General features: G+C 43.2%; 1 protein-coding gene across 1 annotated transcript in view; it reads right to left on the bottom strand.

The window, feature by feature from the left end:
- Positions 1-20,099, bottom strand: part of ME2 (malic enzyme 2) — a 32,901-nt gene extending 12,802 nt beyond the window's left edge. The window contains exons 1-4 of the mRNA XM_082497918.1: positions 20,027-20,099; positions 12,716-12,845; positions 3,035-3,168; positions 1,477-1,626 (exon numbers count right to left, since the gene is read on the bottom strand). Coding sequence (XP_082354044.1) covers positions 1,477-1,626; positions 3,035-3,168; positions 12,716-12,823 — 392 coding nt within the window. The 5' untranslated portion in view covers positions 12,824-12,845; positions 20,027-20,099. The remainder of the gene's footprint in view (positions 1-1,476; positions 1,627-3,034; positions 3,169-12,715; positions 12,846-20,026) is intronic.
- Between the last annotated feature and the right edge of the window lie 1,431 nt (positions 20,100-21,530).

Genomic DNA, 21,530 nt, shown 5'->3' with positions numbered 1-21,530 from the left:
AAAGAAAGGAGCACAGCATGAGTTCCTGCCCATGCTGCTCTTTCTCGTACAGACAACTTCTAGCGAGGGACAGTTTACAAACTCGTCTCTAATACATACAGTGAAGTGGAAAAGGATGTGAGAATTAAGAGTACATCTCTCACATCCCCTGTCCCAGATGAGAAGCAAAATCACGAGTTTCTTACTGTCTCTATCACAGCAGCTGCACTGCACATTGGAGTGCTCACTGCAGCAAAGGCTTAGCCCTTCCTCCACACAGCACTAAGACCTTCAAGCGAGAGGGCTCTAGAAATAATACTCTCTGAATTGCAGCTGAGAGTATCAGGGAAATGAGCTGAAATGACTGCCAGTCTGAACTGGTTTCCTCAACACACAGCTAATAACCTGAATGGTCGTTTTGAAGTCACTGCTGACCCCAAACCAGATCTCAGCCAAGTGCATTCACTGTCTCAGAGTAACTGAAAGCTGACTCCTGGTAGCACAGCTTTAACACAGGGACTATCTGCACCCAACGGAGTCTGCTGAGCTACCATGAGTCAAGCCTCTCCCTTCCTGCTTTGCCAACATCTCTTTTCACACACTGCTCGCTGGCCTCTGCTCCTGCACCCAAGATGTCATGCTGTGCTGCTCTGCAGAGCATAGAATCATAGTATTGGAGAAACGTTTGGGCTGGAAGGGACCTTAAAGATCATCTAGTTACAGTCCCCATGCCATGGGCAGGGACACCTCCCCCCAGCCCAGGTTGCTCCAAGCCCCGTCCAACCTGGCCTTGAACACCTCCAGGGATGGGGCAGCCACAGCTTTTCTGAACAACCTGGGCCAGTGCCTCACCAATCTCACAGGGAAGAATTTCTTCCTAATATCTCATCTAAATCTCCCCTCTTCCAGTTTAAAGCCATTCCCCCTCGTCCTGTTGCTCCCCTCCCTGATCAAGAGTCCCTCCCCAGCTCTCCTGGAGCCCCTTTAGGGACTGGAAGGGGATCTAAGGTTTCCCCGGAGCCTTCTCTTCTCCAGGCTGAACACCCCCGACTCTCTCAGCCTGTCCTCCCAGCAGAGGTGCTACAGCCCTCGCAGCATCTCCATGGCCTCCTCTGTTCCCACTCCAACAGGTCCATGTCCTTCTTACGTTGGGAGCATTGTGAGAATCTCTCCAGCTCTGTCACACTTTGCCACCAGCAGGAACATGTTGGTCACAGCTTCGATTCTGCCAGCGCTGCGGTTTGCCGGAGCTTCCTCCAGCAAATCTGCTGTGGGGTTGTGCGTGCACTCACGTTCCTGCTTCTCGGCACAGGCAGGGGTACGTTTAATGGTGATTTACCCCTCCCGAGCAGAGGGGTAACTTTACTGCCCTGAATTGGCACAACTCTTGTATAGCTGAATCCAAATGAAAATGAGATAAACTATTTCCAAACCTCAAGCAAGTATACAAAGAAAATTATGATAAAAGTAGCAACAATATATATCTATTGTTCTTACTTTGGTCTCCTGAAGATGTGTCCATACTGAGTGCAGGCAAGGCCTACAGTTGGTGTGTATACAATTGGCATTAACCGCTCAATATCATCTTGTAATACCCTATAGAATAACTTCTCATTTCTCTCTTGGATTCCCATTATGTAGATATACCTGAAATCAAGCGAATGAAAAAAAAAATAATATCACTTATCGTTTCACATTTACAGTTATTTAAAACAATGTGAAAAATGTAAAAGCAAAAACCAAACTTGCTTCGTATTACTCCTTAATGAAATTTCTGCTTCCACTCAAGTGGGCTTTAAGCGCTAAATAAAAGTTGGAAAAGAGAGAGTAGCAGTACTTAAAAAGCTGAAGTAAAAATACTGGATATGACATACTACGCTTGCTGACAAGTTAATGCACAAACATGCATTGCAATAAAAGATAACCCATGGATTTATTACAGGATGCAGCTGAGAGTCTCATTACTGTTAAAAAAAAAAATAAATTACCAGTGAAAGAATTTTTCATCCAAAAAAGTAAGATCCTGACAGTAAGGTCTTGTTAATCCTAACATTAACACAGTTGTAAAACAAATTAACTCCTAACAAAAAGTTCATTTTGAAGGACTTACCTAGGTGTGCAAATTAAACCTGCATTTTTGCAAATTTACCCACCAATCCACTGTGTATCAATTCATATTCAGTCTCGTTGGCCCCACAACATAAAGATAATGAATTAGATGAATTAACAATTCATCTTAGGCTACAGCAACCAGGCACTTTGCCAATACAGATGACATGACTGTTTCAGATCAGCGAGTGACATGATGTGGATCTTTCGGTTTTCACGAGAACAAAAGAGTTTTGATGTGGTCCAGTAAGCCTCAAACCATTCCAATGCTCCTCTCGCCTTTAGGGGACTGCATATTTTTACGTGCAGATAGACAGAAGCTTATAGGAAAACAGTAACAGGATGCTAAAAACATGCTATTTAAAAAAAAACCCTAATCAAAATCCTGCATGTTTTTTTCACCAAACCAGGGGATTAAACAAAAAAAAAGATTGATATAAAAAAAATTACCCTTTATGAGACTCAAAATTCTAACCTTGCATTTCCTTTCTAGCAGTAACTACTGTATGTATGATAAACACTGTTTTTCATACCTAATTATCAAACCCTCAATTTACCTTCACTCTCATGTATTTTTCTAGCATGCGCTAGCTGCCCCTTCCCCCCTCCAATAGTTCTGTGCTCTAACAACCTGCCACCCAAATCTCACATATTAGAGAAATATATATTACAGCAAGGCTTGCAGCGTTCTTACTAGCTATTTTGTGCACATTCTTTTTCATGACCTTATGACTACAGAATATAAGAAAAAAGCTCCCCAACATCATTTAGCAGCACGATGAATACATGATTGATGAAAGCTGTTTTCTGTGCAAAAGTGAAAATAGCCTCCAACAACTGAAAGACTCAGAGGAGGCATAGAAACCTTGTTTTGTTATCCCCATGAAATAGTTTACAGCAATTTCCATTTACTTGCATGACAAAACAAGGCCAGAGCACTCCTTACTTTTCCAAGGGGTCAGTCATTTTTGCCAAATTCTTATGGAAGCGTAAGGCTTGAATGTCTTGTGTCTCTATTTTAGGAGGTAGAAGTCCTTGCAGCCCAAGCATCTGTCGTTCATGTAATGTAAAGGCCATACCCTGAAAACAAGAGAGGTGAGAAATAATTAGCAGTTCTTTCTCTAGCATTTATATTTATAATGTCTATTGGCCATTTCAGACTATCCACTGCATCCTTTTCTCACGGCAGGTGCCACAGCAGGCAGGGTTTGTATATATTTGCCTCTGCTGGGGTTCTCCTCATCCTCTGAGGGTATCGCTTTTGACCACCGCTTTTCCACAGTGCTCAGTCCTTAAACCTTTTGCCAGATTTCATTTTCCTCTGTGAAACTGGAGAACGGCTAAGAGATCCCACTGCGGACAGGCTAAGGTTTAAAAGTAAAATAACAGCTGCTTCTTGAATTGTTTCACAGGAACATAAGGTGGATCAAGAACACGTGGGTCACCCAGTCTGGTCCCTACAATCACAGACATCACATCACATTTAGTCCAAAGAGCTTTCTCTAAATTGCTCCACTTGCTGCTTTTTTCTACATCCTGTAGAAAACTGTAACGGTCTACTACCAAAAAGCACATTGATAATAAATTAAGTTTCAGAAGAGTTAAACCAGAAAAATATCCCACCATTTCCATTCTTCACTGTTCCAAGGTGGATGAAGAGTTTAATTTATTGTTATTTAAATACTAATTTGAATTATTTAACAATGACATCCAATAAAACTGGCTTTTCACTTAGTACATGTAACAGCCTGCTGTGAGCTACCTGCTACTGGAGACATCTTCACAGGGCAGTTAACTCGAGGCGTAACGTTTCAAAACTTTAACTGATCTGAGTTCAGATTCACAGCCAACCTGGCTCAAAGCACTGACCCCATTTCTGACAACCGACCCCACTTTTACGTTTGCCACTTCCAAAAGAGCAATGATAAACTTTCCTTATTCCAGTTTATCCAACTGGGTCAGTTCAGTGAATGATTAAATCAGTATTTGCGAATGCAGGAGCTGAAATCCCAGGAAAGCCTTTGCCGTGCTAAGCGTGAGTTTCGTGTGAGTGAAAGCAGAATCTGAAAAGGAAAGGTCTGCTAGTTGCAATGTTTGAAAGAGAAACAAGAAACATCAGTTGTGCTCACAAACACCACTTCCTTTGTTTACTAAAGCAGCTAGATTAAAAAACAAGAGCACATTTTTCTCAAATTTCCCCACGCTGGAAGCAGATTCTTACTGCTAAATTAAAAAAAAAAAAAAAGGTTTTAAAAAAAGCTTTCTAGGGTTCGTTTTATTCCTTGCAAGTACACTCCAAATTCCTCCTGCAATCAGAAAAATCACAAGAAAAAAATTAGTATTTTCCCACTTTCAAATAAAAGACATAATTCAGATCAGAATGTATATATTTTCACCTCTGCTTATGTTTGATGAGACTTTCACAGGTATTTGTAGAAAACATACCCATTAACCAAAACCCTCTAATTTAGAGTCTATGCTTAGTGTAATTCAGCACACTTGAATGGTTTATAACCAATATGACTACTCCTTAGGAAAAAAACATAATTAAAGTAATTAATATTTTTACATACTTTCTTCTCTTCGCTTATTTAAATCACATTTAATATCAGTTGCTTTGGCTACACAGATTTAAGCAGTCCACCTGCTTTTCTGTACTAATTCTACACTGTTCTAAAGTAATAAAATATTTGAAGAGTTAAAAAGCAAGCTACTCTACTTCAAGAAAAAAAAGAATTAAAAACTTCAGGGTTTGCAAAAAAATGTAAGTACTTACCCCTAAAATAGACTGATGTTTTCTGACAACCTTCCATGTCACAGATTTGACATAAAATACTGAACCTAATTTATCCTTTTTCTATTATCTAAGAGTCATTTGCAAACCTTTTTTTTTCTCCAACCATTGTTATTCTCAACTATTCTTCCAATATTGCCTGTAAATAAATTTTAGATGACGGCTTATTCCTGAACTTTTTACCCTTGCTGCTGGTCTTTTGCTGGGTGTAACAGTCACTTTAGCCACGTGGTAATTTTTCTAAAAAATTATTTGAATAATCCAAAACTTCCACTGAGAACACAATCATGTAAGCAGCACCGAATGCCTGATTATTTTTTTCCTATATATATTGCAAAGAATCTCCTTTAGCTTCACTTCTACATACTTCACAAGAAATACTGAAAGATTCTCTGGGAATGTAAATGCATCTTCCAAAGCTGCATGGAAGTGAACCACACAAACACACATCTCGGCTATCTTCCCCTTTTCCTTAATTACCCCAAAATTTGTTACCATCAGCAGTTTATGCCTTTTTTAAGCAACCCTTTCTCAACACAAACTGTACTTGCAGCACAAGTGATTTAGGAGAGGAAACTGAGTACAGCTGGTAAACATCTGTAGTATTTTGACTATTACTTTAGGCACTACAAAAACAAGTCATGCCAAAAGACTTAAGATATTAAGAAGAAAAAAAAAACAAAAAACAAAAAAAAAAACCAACCAAAAAACAGCTTAGTCTCTTTTCAGAAGATATATAAACACTGGTCAGTAAAGTCACTAATGTCACTAGTTTAAGGCACGTCAAAGGCCAGAATCCCTTCAGTGGTACCATACTGGCTACACTGACATTTTACTCTAAACTAGCTGAAATATCTCACTAGCAAAACTCACATCCTCCCCATGAGAAACTCTCAAGTCCCTTAAAAATAAAGCCTACCTAATTCCTAATTTCCACTATTAGCATGACACTGGGACATGGCTTTTCCTTAATTTCCTTGTACAGTGAAACCAGTGACCTTAAACTATCTGGGTCCTTAATAACATCAAACGAGCCCTCAGGTTAGTACTAAGCAGAACAGCAACCCATCTTCATTCAGTTTATTCACATTTTTTCCAGTCTATAGGCAACCTGTTTTTTTCAGTATATCTGGAGTTACAATGACATTAAACACAGTGAATTCTTTAAGTGGTACAAAGTACTTCCAGCTGTTTATTTATGTGACAATTAGATCTCACCACATTAAAAGATGCTTTAATTTTTGCCCAGGCCTAACTCAGGAATCTGAATGCCATCAACCTCTATACAGACATTCAATCCTCATTCCAACTGGAAGAGAACAAGTTTAGTCCAGAGCAGCACTATAAAAACCTCAGAGCCCTTCCAACACTTGCTGTGTTCCCATTCATTATCTTTGTCCATGACCATCAGCCGCCTCTTTGTTTTGGATTTGGGATTGCAGCTTGTTCCCAATACAGCACCGCACAGGACGGAGATTTGCCTTAAACTAACGTGCCTTGGAGCTGCAGTATTACAGATTTCCTACCCTTTTCCCTCATTTTGTAAGCCCCAGTGTGGTTTGACAGAACCAGCGATCAGTTCCCAGTGAATCAGGAGACACTCAACAATTTGCAGCACTGGGACTGATGTTCCCAAAGGCCTTAAGATCCCAGCGACTACTTAAGGGCCAAATTCCCTCCGGTGTCCACTGGGATTAAATGCCTAAATACCGTAATGATTTGGGCTTAAGTCACAGGAATCACTTTTTGGTTTCCTCTGACCCACAGCGCTAGGTGTCCTTTCTCCGAGTGTTATCCACTGACTTTCACTTAGATTAGTCTCCTTAATCCTCTTTACAGCTCAGAAAAAACAAGTGCCCTTTCTAAGATAATACAGGCAAAGCAGGGAGCGCATCCAGGAGAAAACCCAGCGCATTTCAAAGACCACAAATGAATTAATTAACACACATGGAAAAATTTATTGCAACAAAACTAACGTACTGCTGGGGGGGGGGGGGGGGGAAGGCAAGTAAAATGAAGTGTTGACAGTTTTTTTAGTTAAGACAAGCTCACATTGAATCACTACATACTGTGCCTTTAATCCACAAATTATCTGGCACTGGGTCCTCACTTTAGCCCTAACAACTGAGTTCTACTACACAAAGCGAGCGGTGCTATAAATACCAACATATAAAAATTCTAGTTGCCTACTTTGCATGAAGGTGAACAGGAGACTTGAATCCTGCAAGCCTGATTTTTATAGCACCACTGAGCAAGTAATACTGAGAGGTTTCTAAGCAGAGAAATACTAGTGATGATAATTTTTTCCTCACCTGCAAAATCTTGCAGGCATATATATCGGAGGGGATACTTTTACCTGATGTCATAAATACTATCAAGCATTCTGAAAACCTGTACAGTTTATAACAAATAACCCATTTAAAGCCCCTGATAAAGATGTAAATGCAAAATATATCCAAACATGGCACTCTTTGGAAAATGAGTTAGTCTACTTCACAGGGAAGATGTAATCAAGTGGTTTTCATGTAACTTCTAATCATTATAACATATTCAGCCATATATTGTAGGCTTTGAAGTAGCATCATAAATGTTTTTAAAATAAAGTAATTTTACATTGGATTGTGGGCTGCTTCTCTTAACTCTGCTTTCTTTTGCTAAATCACAAAGTTCAGTGTTGCACAACATGTCTCTGCTGCAAATTAATAAAGTTCACTCATATGAATCAAAGATGTAGTTGCTATCTCAACCATAGATTCAAAGTTTCTCTGTGTTTACAAGAATAGTGTAGAATAAGGAAATCTCCTTTGATTTCTTTCCTCCTTCATTTTTTAACTCAATTTCATATCTTTATTCTTCTAGAACAGCATAGTACATATACTGGAGGGTACGGCTGACACAGCACAGAGATCTACTCCCTGCTGAACTGTGAAATGACCCAGACCTTCCCCAGGTTATTAAGCCTTCAAAGACCTTAGTCTCTCTGCAGGCAAAGATGCCACCAGTTCTTGTACCGCCTCTGTAAGCGCGGAACCAGATGTAAATCACTTCGGCTGCTGAACCATACTTAGGTAACCTGCAGTAGCTCTCCTTTACCAGTGATGTGGCTTCAACTGAACGCATTACCCTGCATAAAATGGGAGAAAGTCAGAAACAGAAAGCCTTTACACACCAGTAAGAAAGTCATCCAGCCTCTCTAGGGTTTCTTTCCAAGCATTAATGGTTATGGTAAAGCTGTACATTGCAAATTGTGGCCACGATGGCTGAAATGTTTCATCTACACCACATAGCATCACTGAACACCTCAGAAAGATTTCATTAAACTGCTATTTTTCTAACTGAGCAGATGCCATTGCTTTTGTTCTCCTTCAATGGCATTAATCCTACAATAAAAAAAAAGAAACTGAAAAAAATAAAAAACCAAGACAGCTTCCTTCCTTCCTCCACCCACCATCCCAGCAGCTCACGAGTCCTGAGCAGAATAGCTGATCTAAGTTAAATGAGGTGCAATACTACCTACCACCTTTGGCACTTACAGCACCTTTTCAGACAGATGATAAAAGCTGGTTATAGATTAAACAGTGCCATCTTTCCACATTTAATTCCTTTTAAAAGCATACAGATATCAAGGAAGCTGATGAAAGCTGCAGAAGCACAGCCACACAACCTCCAACAATCCCTCCATCTCCAAACCAGTTGGGCAGGACACAAAACCTGCGGTGGGACTTATGGGCTGGGTGTGTGCATAAGGAAACTACCAGTTTCTATCATTTTCCTGTCTTCTAGGATCTTTCTTCCCAAGTGATCAGAAACTGTTGGTGGTATTTCAAGCACTGCCTTTTTCAATGACATGACAATTACCATTTGCAGTACATCTCCACATCCTGTTTATCCTGGTTTCCCCAGGAAGGCAGACAAGCATTGAGTATTCCACACCCTGGGCTGCTGAACTCAACTGACACAGTCTAAAAAGTATTAAAATAAAAGAAACCAAATGTCTCAGCACGGTGAGAAAAGGCAGCGGAAGGGGAAGGGAGCATCTGCTTTTAGATCTTCAAGTTCATACTATCTTTCTTCACATTCTCTTGTCCTATCCTATTTATTTTGTCCAACTAGCTTTAATTTTGAGTTGGGGTTTTTTGTTTGTTTTTTTTTTTTTATTCTGAATTGAAAACACACAGTTGGTATATTTGCCAGAAGTCAGTGAGGTCGGGTACATCTTTGTTAAGAGAACTGATTTTTGAAACAAAGGTTCCAGAGTTTCTGGAAGAATTCACTGAGGCATAGATGCAAATAAATTGGGCTGAAAAAGTTTGGAATGAATACAGATGAAACTGTGATTAATGGTGTAGCTAAATACAATATATGAGAAGACGACCACCCATATGGAACATAAGACACCGGGGCAGTTCCGCAGGGATCAATCTGGGATTAAACTGCCACTTGTGACACTGTCAATGAATTCTTTTTTAAAATTTGTCATGTATTCCCATGCAGATGTGCCCAGGCGTATACATACATACAAATACGTGTGCATGCATGTGTGTGTTTAATGCAATGTCCTAAAGATATTTGCCGAAGCTAAAAATTTGGGAGGCATTGTCAGTACAGGGGAACGACATTCAAGAATGAAATAACCAAACAATATTGAGGAACAGAGTGACAGAAAAAGGGGTAATGGAAGCAACTGTAAAACACACAGTTGCGCTGTTAGAGAGTAACAAGAAGAACTGATGCCACAAGGTAGAAAAATCACCAACTAAAATACAGAAAGAGTCATAAATTATTCAGAGTCATGAATTTGCTGCAAGCACACAGAAAGCAAACATACAAATAATGTTACAGGTCATGTATTTCCAGTGAAGATTAAGGCACACTGATGCCACTCTGCATGGCAGAATGGACATTGCCAAGGTCAGGGATCATCTACTCATGCATCATCTGTTCTGTGCTGGAAGAAGAAATTCTGGCCCTTGAGTGAGAATACGAAGCATTACCACAATATAAATAACAGTTTAATTGCCAGTACTAAACAAATGAGATTGTCCTAACAGCGTTCTAAGTGCTAAACAAGCTTAAAATGCTGCTTTGGCACAGCAAGGATCTCCAGCAGAATAAAAGGTCCTGAAGACAATTAACTGTAATTTGAATCCCTGTCACAGAGCAGAAATCAAACATCATGGAGGACTGTAAATATACATGGATGCCAGCAATGCAGTTACAATATGTTCTGCAGTTGTTTGGCTGCAACAGCAAGGGCATTACTGATATAGCACACGACCTTTTCCGAGCTGCCATGACAATAAACACTTGAAAGCTGGCCTTCAAATATAAAAACCCAAACCAGTTGATGTAGGTGTAGTACATACCTGCAGGGGACAGGTAAGGATGCAAAAGAAAAGGAAAAAAAAAAAAACAAATGGTAAGAGAAAAAAAATACTCCAATGGCATAGAACAGGAGCAGAGTAATTTGCACAAGGGGAAGGGCTGGTTTTCTGTTCGTGATGCTGCCACCTTGCAGTTCTTATTTTAGGGCCCACGTGTATTAGAGGAAACCAAATATTCTGTGGAGTTGATAGGGACTGTAAAAACTAAACATAAATAACTAAAACACAAGTCAAAATGCTGATCTCAACAAGCTGTCAGCAAGAGATAAAGCCCTTTATCTGTGCCTGTATATGGTATGTATGCGCATATGAGACACTGTGGGCAAGAAAAGCACAAAGGGTAAAGTACCTTGCATATCTAGTGAACCACTTCTTTCTCTGCTGAATTTCCAAAATACATTTCTATACAGATACTGCATCCAACATCAAGCAGTATCACCTAACTTGCTTACAGATCCATTCAAACAGGTGCCAGCCTTAACAACAGAGCCAAACAAACATGGAAAGTTTTTCCCTCTCACAAGTATAATTTCTTGGAGACATTAAAAAATAATAATAAAAAAATAAACTGCTACTAATAAGCAGCTCTCTCCTCTTTCCTCCTCCTCAAAAAAAAACTCATAAAAAATATTGCATTGTGCTCAGCCCACCAGAGAAATCCAGGCTTAAAAAAATTAAAAATTAGAATATTACTGCTAGAAAAACAATAAGAAATGACCTATTGTTTTTGTTTCTGAACACAGTTGCATAATCAGCACTTGGAAAAGCTTACAGGGCTTGAAATAATTTCCACTGGCACGCCAAAGTGTTTATAGCTCAGAAAAGTCTCAAGATAATCTGATCTTGACAAATCACCCCAATCTATTCTTTTGTCCTTCCCCAACATGGCAATCCCAATTTTATTTTTGCAGTCAGCCAGTCTCTAACTTCTACAGATCTCTCGCTATATACGCAACCTGCATTCATGCAGTATCAAGGCATCTCACACTACACTATACTGTACAAGAAACAGTAAGAAACATGACTGCAGGTCTGTATTTTGTCTTCTTCCTTTCTTTTCAGGACACTCAGGAATCACTTTTGCCAAAAGACACACTGGAGCAATTCCCCCTGAAGTTATGGGCAGGACACAAGGAGATGCAGCTTGCAGTTCTTAGCTTGATATCCTCCCCAGATATTTTAAGCCCACTGGTCAACTTCTAATTCTGACAAAAAGAGAGGGACAAAGAAAAGAGAGGAAGAAGGAAAAAAAGATTTTGCTGTGCAGAGGAAAGAGACAGTCTAGCCCTTCTGCTGAGAGAAAGGCTCGGGGTTATGTGTCTGGCCTGCCAGCTGGCCAATTTATAACAGCACGTGCTCATTTGTATCTAGGAAGCAGTAGGGGACATGGGAAGGAGCTAAGAATACAGGGGGAGAGAGAGAAGGAGTCAGGGCCACAGGCAGAAAAGGAAGGGAAGGAAATATATAATGAAGGGGGGATATTTGGCATTACAGGAAGAGAAAAATAAAGTAAAATCAGAGAATGGGGAAGAGGAGAAAAGCCAGACATTAAATACATAGTATAAAACTATGGAAGTCCAACTTCCATAGCTTCATTGCTCAGGAAATACCCTGTCAAAGGCATCTAGATTTGTCACCTTTCTTGGCCATTTTAGACATCCTGGATCAGCTACCAAAAGCCCTCACCTCATTTCTTACTAGTTTTAGTTTACACATTAATTGCTTCAATATTCCTGAAGGCTGTTACTACTCTGGGAAACAAAAAAAAAAAAAAAAAAAAAAAAAAAAAAAGAGATCAGGGTTGGGGTTATGGAAATAGGAACATGTTTGTGAAGGAAAAAAAAAACCACCCTACTTTCTTAGGAGAAGTTCCTCCCAATCACGGAATTAATATAATGTCTCTATCTCCCAGCTAGCTCCATTCAAGGCTTATTTTTAGATACTCTCTGTCCGGCTCTGCAGAGGGACGTTTCTTACTGATATGGCTCGGTCCCAATTCACAGTCTTGCAGGAAAAAGCCAGGACTAGGATAGAGAGGCTAACACCTTCTATCACTAGCAAGTTGAATTCAGAATTAACTGTTGCAAACTACAAAATAAGACTCTTTATCTGCTAAAGCTTTACTTCAATTCAGCCAGCCCAAAAACTAAGCCAGCAAACAGCAAGAATCAGCGACTCTATTTGGCACAAGGAAGCAGCAGTATTGATTGTGTAAACCACAGCAAACCAGGAGAAGCACAGGCTGATAGAAGCAGGAGGTGTTATTGGAAGTCCTTGTACTGTAGGTGTCCAGGTAGTAAACTTGAAATGATCACTGACTCCTCCATCTTCTGTGCCCTTTTTTGGCTGTGGCCCAGTACACCTCCTGGAGGTGGTTTAACCCTGGAACAAGGTCCATTGGATGATTACCGGATGAAGATAAGATATTTGATAATCACACACTACCAACCTTGTTTGTTCGTGGGTTTAACATCAGTGGTTTGCCTTTTTCTTTCGTGTGTGCACTGCGACATGCCATCGCACAGGGAGTGGCAGCTACTCGTAGTCGGGAGAACATGGTGGGTTCTTTTGTACCGCACCTGGGAAGAGGAAAAGAAAATAATTCAGATACAGAGGCAGTGGAACGCATGTTCATATTTGTAGGCCATCTGTTGTGAAAGAAATAGGTACATGACTCTCTGCTCTAACACCGTGATAACAACTCAAAATTGCCTTGTGGCAGAGAAAAGGAAGAAGAAGGAGGAAGGCTTTACAACAACAGGAGTGCATGAATGAGTGGAGAGAGCACACGGGGACACCACTGTAAGCTGGCATTGTGCTGTGGGCTGCAGTCAGCCAGCATTCATCAGGTATTGTCTTACAGCTGCACCATAAACCCAGAGCAGAATTGCCATTAGCAAATATTAACCTTCTGGGGTGACCCATGCAACTGGCACCAGTGCAAATACCAGGGAGGACAGAATGACTTGGGGCTAGCGCAGCACGAAAAATTTAAGCCGAGTTTCTCCAATAACTTTCTGACAATGAAATCTTGTGGGCTGGGCAACAGAAAGGAAAGAAACTATGTCTATTAGCATGTTAAAACTAGATTAGAACAAAATGTAGAATTAAACCGGTCAAAAATTCACCTAACTCTAGATTCCATGCTTAGGTTTTTAAAACTCCAAACCTAAAATAAAGGTTATTTTCAGAGAGAATATATCTTTTTCAATACAGAGTATGTTTCCCTAACAAAATAAAAAAATTGTTAGTACCACTCAAAAGCTTAGTTCTTAATCTCACCAGGTGATAAACATTCTTAAACTCTTTTTATTCAACTATTAACTGCAAGCTCTTTGGAGCAGAAATTATTGTTTATTACATGCTTGTAGAATGCAGTACCAGCAGGGAATGTGTACTGGACTCATCTCTAAACATGATTTCACCAACACAGAGAGACAACAGCAATCACAGCAAGACCTTACACAGGACCACGGCCTCTATGAAGACACGTTAAGGTGGCAGGGTACATAGCTCGGGTGCAGAATCCTGACACGGGGAGAGGAAAAAATTGATCCCTTTAGCAACAGGCCAGTGGAGGAAGGCAGAGATCCAGGGTCAGCATGGCAGGGAACCCGTGAAGCTGGTGCTCCATCATCCCCCAGACCGGCTGTATGTTCACATCCAAGCCACAGGCAAGGACAGTAAAGCAGGTATGAGACATTTTTAAGGACTGAAATGATGCATGGTTTGGATTTTTAATTTCTTCCAGATGGCAGCCAAAATTAGATTAAGGAACAAAACTTCATTATCTTAAATATAGCCTGAACACTTTAGAAGACCATTCTATAATCAAATTTACACATAATCAACTTTTAAGATGGTAGACTGATCTTATAAGTTACAATCTGAGAATTTTCTTCAAAATCTTTCCAAGCATTAGAAGAACATGCAAACATTTAATATTTTTTTTATCATCAGCTATATTGGAATTTCTCTTCTACCCATTGTAAAGCGTAGAGGAAAGCAGCACTGACATTCAGCAGGATCCCTTTCTCTCATCCTTTATTTGTTTGTTTAGGCCTTGCAATTGAAAAAAGTCCCACTCAAACCCTATGTGTTTAGTTGTTTCGTGGTAAAGAACATAAATTTACTGTGTGGAGACAGGGCCAATGGAAGCCTTGCCAGCACTACAAACAAATGTTGCTTTTAACATGGTAATTCCTCCCTAAACCAGCTAGCAGTGGACTAAACAGCTGGTCTGCCAGAACTAAGGGCAGCTGAAAATCAGGATCAGATAAGCAAAATTAAATTTGTGCTGCAAAACAACCAGCCTTTAGGAATGGCAAATTCAGTCTTAACTGTTTTTAATTCTGACTGCTCATTTGCCATCCTTACATGATTGTGAGTACATCTCCTCATGCACGTGAAGCTAAAAACCATCTGATATTACAGGGTTGCAGCAAACCTCAACCCGCATCCCATCAGTCTGGTGTTAGGGCGGCTTCCATCTGTCATGAGCAAATACCTTACACAAGGAATTAAAAACCAGGCCAAACACCACACCTTATCTCACTCTAATTAAACTTAAATTACTTTGTTGCAATTAACGAGCATTTAAGAACCAAACAAGATTGTGGCCCAGATTTCTTCTAACTTTGTCAATTAACTCTCTAATCAACCAGAGACACAGACAGACACAGACTGTTCAGGGGTGTGATTCAAATCTTACTTTCTTCTCTCCGCTGTGAGAGAGGAAACTTGCTCGTCTCCTCTGAGGTGCCATACCGGCACCTGAAATGATTCTCTTGGTGGAGGTATCTCAGACACATGCAGCACGTGGGAGTAATCGGGCTTTGTTTTCCACTCAGTCCTTCTCTTCAGAGTCAAGAGACATGATCCCAGTTACTATGTGATATATGATATGATACTATATATGATATGATCCAGCATAAAACCTGACTGGCTACTCAGTCCTGAGCTCTCCTTCCCCTGTTCTTCTAATTGTTTCCTATTTCTGTTTCATCTCCCATGTTGCACATCTCTAACTCCTCCTGTCACAGACTTTTAAACCCTTTTTAGCAAGAATCTGCCTCCAGAACTCAACATAACTTACTCTGAAACCACAAAGCAATCGTCCTTCCCCATCCCCTGTCCATACTCCTCTGCAGGAGTGCCAAGAGCTCTGTGCTTTGCCCATGTGGCTATGGCCCCCCAGGACTCACCTACCCTCTCCTACTGGCTCTGCTGGCCACCAACACGGCAAGGACAAGCCACCCATCCGCCCAGGGCTTTTTGCTTTAGAAGTCCTAATTCCTCCTTGAGAATACATGCACATGACAATCCAGTAACCCTTAGGATTAAAAATCAAGGCTATGTCTATACGTGCCACTAGTTTAATGCTCATCCCCAGCTGAGGCTCACGGGATGGCTTGAGCCAGATGCAGCACTGGGGTACCCATAAAATCAGCTCACACCAAGAGTTTGGGATTACAGCTAACGGCTTCCCAGATACAGGATACCAACAGACAATAAAAATACTTTAAATGCAGCATGGTCCAGGGAAAGGAAGAAGGGATGTGCCCACTGGCTCGTATTTACCAGCCCTGTTTCGGGCAGGGAGCAAGCTGCAAGGACAGGTCTGCAAGAAAGGTCCCCAAACCCATACCTGGTTTCAAGGACACGAAAAGGTTGGGTTGTGCTGCTTTATGGGAAGGTTTTAAAATGGTTCTGATGGATTTTGTAGAAGTGGTATCTAAAGAGAGGTCCGTCTTGAGATGGTGGTACTTTAACCATAAGAAAAAGGAGAGCTGATTTTGACAGTAAAAGCTGATAGAGAAGGGGGAAAGATGTCAACTGAGGGAAAGATGGGGGGTTGCAGTGATGTGAAAACAGATACAGAGAGGACTGAGGTTGCGCAATGTCCTGTGAGGAGGAATTAGGAAGAAAGCAGAGGAATTGAAAGAGGAATAAAATTCCTGCTAAAACATGTGTCAGCGCAACCAGAACAAGGATTTCTTTCCTTCTTTTAGTACTTGACAAAGGTAAGGACTAAACAAGACTGTGACGCACCACTAGACTTAATCCAATACAAGTGGTAACTTTTGATTAATTACCATATACATGCTGTGTCACAATTTAGGAGAATTAAATTCTTCAGCATACCAGATGACAGCTCTCTGCTGTGCCTTATCAGGAGGCATCTGGCCAGGTCAAACTAATTACCAATACTGCACAAGTGTCCTTATCTAGGAGCAAATGTTTTGCTGCTGCAATTATGGATTTGTTAAATTGCAAAAGCTACTTTCAAGGGAAAGTTTCATCATACTTTTAAAAGGTACAATTACATTGCTCAGAGAGTCAGGAAGCTCAGTGTCACTTAAAGCAAGGTCTGCTTCAATTACTGCACAGGCTGGCTGACTTGTGGATTATACCTTAATACTAAGGAGGAGTATCTCTTAGTGGCCAGCAACTTACACTTGACGACTCTGCAGTCTTCCTTCAGTTTGAAGGATGGCTAAACATAAATATATTTCAAGTATTCCTGAAATACTGCATAAATGAACAGCTCCAGTCTTTCACGTACAGAATTTACCAAGACCTGTGTGCTAACAGAAACTTGGTTTTGATAACACAAGCTGGCATTCTTAATTCAAGACCATACAGTCCTCGCAGTTTCCAATCTTTCTGGCCTCACTCAGTTCTGCTTTTTTTTAAGCACTACTGCTCTAGGGCGAACAAATGTTTTCTCTTATATACCCACAGCAATCTATCCGGTGAGTCTGCACTATCCCCAGTCTGGTGTAGATGGATGCACCATTGCACTCTATTTTTTTTTTTTAAATAAACAGACAAACCTTGCCTACCCAAGCGTGACACAAACCAGGCACACACTAGCTGGCTTCATCACTTCAGTAATGATAAAACAGTCTAAAATTATTACATTAGGCAAGTACCAGCTATAAATGTGTCTCCCAATGAGACTTTTGCTTAAAGAAAGCAAGCTTGCCCTGCACCCACCCCCCTGCAGCCGGTGCTTTGCAGAGGAAGGCGGAAAGGGGGCACTTCCATTTTACATTGGGAGCACCCCAGCGCATATGTATGCGGAAGAAGGAGCGGAGAGACGAGGCTGGGAGATGCAGTTCTGCACAGCAACTCAGCACCTCCGACTCCCCGAGCTGACCAAATGCTGTTGAGGGAAGTTAATAGAAATATTGGTAATAAAGTTTCAGGTTCCTTCCAGCAAATTCCTGAGCCGTCATTTTAAAGTACATTTCTAGGGTACCTTGAGATCTGCAGATTAAAAGGAACAATCATACAGGGAGGTGTTACTAATAACGTGTTTGGCAGTGGTAAGCGGGTCATTTTGGAAGCAGATCTTTAACATATAGAAACTACTTTTCTTTCCTCTTATTCTGAGGCAACCAAGGAGAAAAGTTAGATGTTATGTACTTAGGTAGAGTAAGTTCACAACTTGAGGCTTGAAACATTCAGCAAATAAAGCATGCTTAGGTGAGTTCAAATGAGGACAATTTCAGAACAGCTTTGTAAAAAGAGTGTATGGTCTCTGAATTACTTTAACTTACAATATTAGAAAACTTCTCACAGCACAACTAGGAAGTAGGACTAAACTGTTTGGTGTTGGAGTCTTGGTTCATAAAAGCTCTTACCACACAATATTTTTTCTTATACATTAATGGATCCGACCTAAATATTTCTCTTAAGCATCAGGAAGTCCATTACCTTGTAATGTGGAAACCACAGCAGCAGTATTTTCTGCCTACTCTGACAAGACATATTCACATTCTTGATTTTACCCCATTTGTCTTACTGGGGAGGCTGCCTTATCCTGCAGAATCAAGATTGCAGAAATAAACAGAAAGCCACTGCTGCTTTATGCTGGAGAACTGGTATATCTCTGTATTAGAGCTGTTTTCTTCAGTTCAAAAATATGGACTTTTTTGGCTATAAGCTGAGAGAGAAACAAGGATGTTCTCAACAAGTGCTGAAACTGAGCTGCTTGCTAATTTAGCACTGATCAGGTGAAGTATAAGCCTGTCAACCACTTATAAACCTTGGAGTGCACTACAGTTAGGACTTTAAAAGAAAACAAAACTGCTTAAATTACATAAGAATCTGAAAAACTATCCATATGCAATTAGCTACCAGCCGAAGTAACATCAAAGTGCTCCTTCTGTTGCAATAAAGGTGCTGCCACCGGTAGTGAAGATGAACATTCAATTAGTACTCACTCAGGCACGGCACACTACCACGCATTTTGACAGCTTCTTCCTTAGTTTGCAGAAGAAAAAGCTTGCAATCTTGTCTGCATTCACACTGCTGACTCACAACGTTACCACACAGGATTATCAGAAGTTTTGTCCTGGGACTGTAACACACACTTTTCCTTAAGATACACGCTCAGGCTAAAATTCTATAGACCTGACCACATCTAATAGAGCCAATGTCACGTTAGACACTGCCAGCTGCACACACACACGGATTACTTGCAGAGTTTCATATTCTGCCTAGCTCTTTGTATAACCCGCGTGCTTACACACATGTACAGAAAATTTGCCTTTGCCGTTCACTACTAACTTTTTGAAATTAAGAACGCAAAGATACCAAATAATTAATTGCTTGCTTGGCTGCAAACTGTCCTTTTTTATCAGCCCTTTATCAACGCTGCTGTTAAGTTTCGGGGTTTCTTCAAGCAGTTAAGAGATTTGTGCCATGACACAACACACACCAAGTGCCTCAGACTTGGTACGCGTCTCTTGTACCATTTAACGTTATGGTGCAGCGAGGCCGAGAGGAGCGCGGGACCTGCGATGGCGGCATTTCAAACAGCCACTCCTTGTAACAAATAGCCGAGAGGCAAAACCCCAAGGACCACAGAGACTTGCTCTAAAAATACCAGGCAGCCTGACGGTGTTTCCTCTTCCAACGCCGCACCGGCAGCTCTGCTACTTCCCAACTTTTACTCTTAGGGCCACGCCATGAAAGTTCACCGCAGGTTGAATGCCGGCATGGGGACCATCGGCCAACGCTGAGGAGCTGGAGCAGCCGCTGCACCCTGAATTTGGGGAGTTGGGGGGGGGGGGGTGGGGAGAGAAGCATCCTCCCAAGCTCGGCCCGAGGAGGGGGGGGGCTGTCCTTGCAGGGTGACGGCTGAATTTGTCACCCATTTTGACAGCTGGTAAACACGCGCCCCTGGCAGGGCTTGGGCACCCCACGTCCTGTTTCCTCCGAAGCAAAACAGCCGCCCGGGGTGTTTTCCACCTGCCGCCGGGGCCGAGGGCCGAGGCGGGCGGGCGGCCCCCGGGGAGGTAGAGGGGGATCTCCCGGCAGCAGGCCGAGCCCCGGGGCTTCCCCACATACAAGGCAAGGGGGAGAGCTGCCGCTTTGGTGCGGCTTCAATCAGGCTCAGGGGACCGGAGCGAGGGACACAGAGCTGCCGCCATCCCCCTCCCCGCTGCCGGGAGGGCCTCGTGCCCCCTCACGGCAGGACGGGCCCGGCCGGCCCCGCCGGTGCCCACCGCACGGCTGGGTGGCACAGCCGGCCCGGGCACGGAGAGAACGCCCCCTCCTCCGCCGGCCAACACGCGGGCGGCAGGGCCGGGGCGGGGGGAGAGGTTTCAAAGGGGGGAGGCACTCGAGGAGGAAAGGCGGCAAGGGTCGAGGCTCTGGAGAAAACGCCCCCAAGATACGGGTTTGTAAAGAGACAGAGGCCTTTCGCACGCCATTGCAATTGTAAAATTGTTACCAGAACGGGATCTACCTCCTCTTGCGGCTGCTGCCCTCTGAGTGATGCTGGCCGAGGACCTGTTTCTATTGTGCAACAGCAGCTCCCATCCGCCGGAGCTCCGTCCGCCTAGAAACCCACCACTGAATGGAGCAAACAAGGAGGCACCAGGGAGGGACACCCCGGAGGGCGGGGCGTTTCCCATGACTGACAACCGACGCATCCAATGAAAGGGAAGCCTCCTCGCCGGCCGACGGCCGCGCTAGGCCAATGAGCTTTCTTCCCCGCGGCTCCCCGCCCTGACAGAGGTGAAACCGGGCCAGACGCGGCAGGGCGCGGCCTGTTATATGTTAATTAGGCCAGGGGCGACAGCGAATCAGCGTGGAGGGGCGGGGCGCGGAGCCTGGCGCCGGGGAGCGGGGCTGGAGAAAGGGGGCGGGGCGATGGATTGTGTGAGGGGATCGGGCAGTGCGAGGGCATCGGAGCCTTGAGGGGATCGGGGCGTGAAGGGATCGGGGCCTTGAGGGGACCGGAGAGTTTGAGGGAACGGGGAGTGTGAGGGAATCGGGGCCTTGAGGGGATCAGGCAGCGTGAGGGGATTGGGCAGCGTGAGAGGATCGGAGCCTTGAGGGGATTGGGGAGTGCGAGGGGATTGGTGCCTGTGAGGGAATTGGGGAACATGAGGGGATCGGGCAGCATGAGGGGACCAGGGTCTATGAGGGGATCGGAGCGTGTGAGGGGACGGGAGTGTGAGGGGATCAGGGCCTTGAGGGTATCGGGGAGCGTGAGGGGATTGGGGCCTTGAGGGGATTAGAAGTGTGAGGCCACAGGGAGCATAAGGGGACAAGGAGTGTGAGGGGACCAGGGCCTTGAGGGGATCGGAAGTCTGAGGCGACAGGGAGCGTGAGGGGACCAGGAGCATGAGGGGGATGGGAGTGTGAGGAGATGGGCAGTGTGAGGGGACGGAGCCATGAGGGGATGGGGGCCATGAGGGTGTCCGGGGCTCCTGAGGGGATGGGGACTTTGAAGGTGGCTGGGGCCATGAAAGGACAGGGACTGTGATGGTGGCTGGGGCCATGAGGGGTTGAGAACCGTGAGGGGATGGGGACCGTGAGGGTGGCCAGGTGGCACCCAGGATGGCAGGGGGCCGCGGCTCCTGAGGGGCGGCACACTGGGGAGGAGGACAAAGATGGAGGAAGACAGCAGAGAGCAGGTCTCTTGGTGGCAGGGGGACAGGGTCCCCCCTGGGTATAGCTAGTTGACACAGGATAGATGCTGCTTCCCAATGGCTGGGGCTGGATCCTCTACACCGATTAGGGCTCCTCAAAACACGCTGAGTAACACCACTGAGGAGTTAACCTCTGTCTCGTGTGTTGCCATACAGAGCCTGAAGGGCAGAAGACGTCGAGGCAGCTAATGCTGCAGGTCAGCACTAAAACTACCAGGCCCAGAAAAGAATCGGGGTCTGAAAAAGCATCACTTTTCAAAATAACGTAGGGCTGTCTGTCCTAACACTGGTCTCACCTTCTTAATAGAAACG

This window comes from Vanellus vanellus, assembly GCF_965231255.1.
Source record: "Vanellus vanellus genome assembly, chromosome: Z".
Lineage (NCBI taxonomy): Eukaryota > Metazoa > Chordata > Aves > Charadriiformes > Charadriidae > Vanellus > Vanellus vanellus.
This window is presented reverse-complemented; position numbering and strand designations above follow the sequence as displayed.